At 57.4% G+C, this 892-nt stretch overlaps 1 protein-coding gene across 1 annotated transcript in view; it reads left to right on the top strand.

The window, feature by feature from the left end:
- The window catches only part of GDF1 (growth differentiation factor 1), a 2,185-nt gene that overhangs the window by 782 nt on the left and 511 nt on the right, over positions 1 to 892 (top strand). The window contains 2 exon segments of the mRNA XM_009694749.1: positions 578 to 889; position 892. The exon segment at position 892 is cut by the window's right edge and continues 511 nt beyond it. Of these exon segments, the coding sequence (XP_009693051.1) occupies positions 578 to 889; position 892 (313 nt within the window).

Here is an 892-nt window from a genome sequence, read left to right on the forward strand (position 1 = left end):
CTCCGGCTGACCATGCGGCACATCTGGCTGCTTCAGCCTCTCTGAGCCCTTCTCAGTTACACGGGAACTGTTTGGTCGGTGTCCTCTAGGTCTCAAGACACCACGGAGCCCACATCTCTTGTGGTTCCAGGTTTCCAGTGAAAACCTAGGGCTGGCTCAAACAGGCAGCTTACCACTCTCTAAAGTTTGCTGCTATTTGCCCTCCTTTCCCCTCCATCCCAACCACCCACCCCCCTGTCCTGGAGGGAGATATTTACAGCTGGGGAAAATTAAAGCACCAAGATGTTAAGTAGCATCTAGAGGAGATGCTGGAATGGCTGTAGCATCCCAGTGCCGTAGGCTGGACCCCAGGCCAGCGTTTGCTCTCCCGACCTTTCTGAAGGCCACGCCATCGGGCTGATAGCCCTTACTGCAGCCTCGTCGTCTTCATCCAACGACTGCAGGCGTGCTTGGCTGCCCGCCTCCGTCAGCCATCTTGCTGTGCAGCCAAGAGCTTAAATCGGAGCACTGGGAGGCTGATCCTGCTCGGCGTAACGGGGTTCAACCACCGCCACCTCTATTTCTCCTTCTTTGTCAGGCCACTTCATTCATCACGGGCAGCCCCAGAGGTTGCTGTGTCTGCAGAAGCGCCTGTACTTCAACCTCTCCGTGCTGGAGGAGGGCGAGCGCTTGACGATGGCTCAGCTGGAGATCAACTTCAGCCACAACTCCTACCACACCTCCAGCCAGGAGCAGGTTTTTGAGCTGAGGCTGTACCAGACCTCCCAGATGTCTCTGCGGGGGATGCCCTCCCACGAGCGCAGCCAGAAGCTGCTGGTGGAGCAGTCCTTCGCTCAGCTGCACAAGTCTCTTCTCTTCAACCTGAGCGGGGTGGCGAAGGACTGGAGAACGT

This window comes from Cariama cristata, unplaced genomic scaffold (assembly GCF_000690535.1).
Source record: "Cariama cristata isolate BGI_N322 unplaced genomic scaffold, ASM69053v1 scaffold20052, whole genome shotgun sequence".
NCBI classification, from domain to species: Eukaryota; Metazoa; Chordata; class Aves; order Cariamiformes; family Cariamidae; genus Cariama; species Cariama cristata.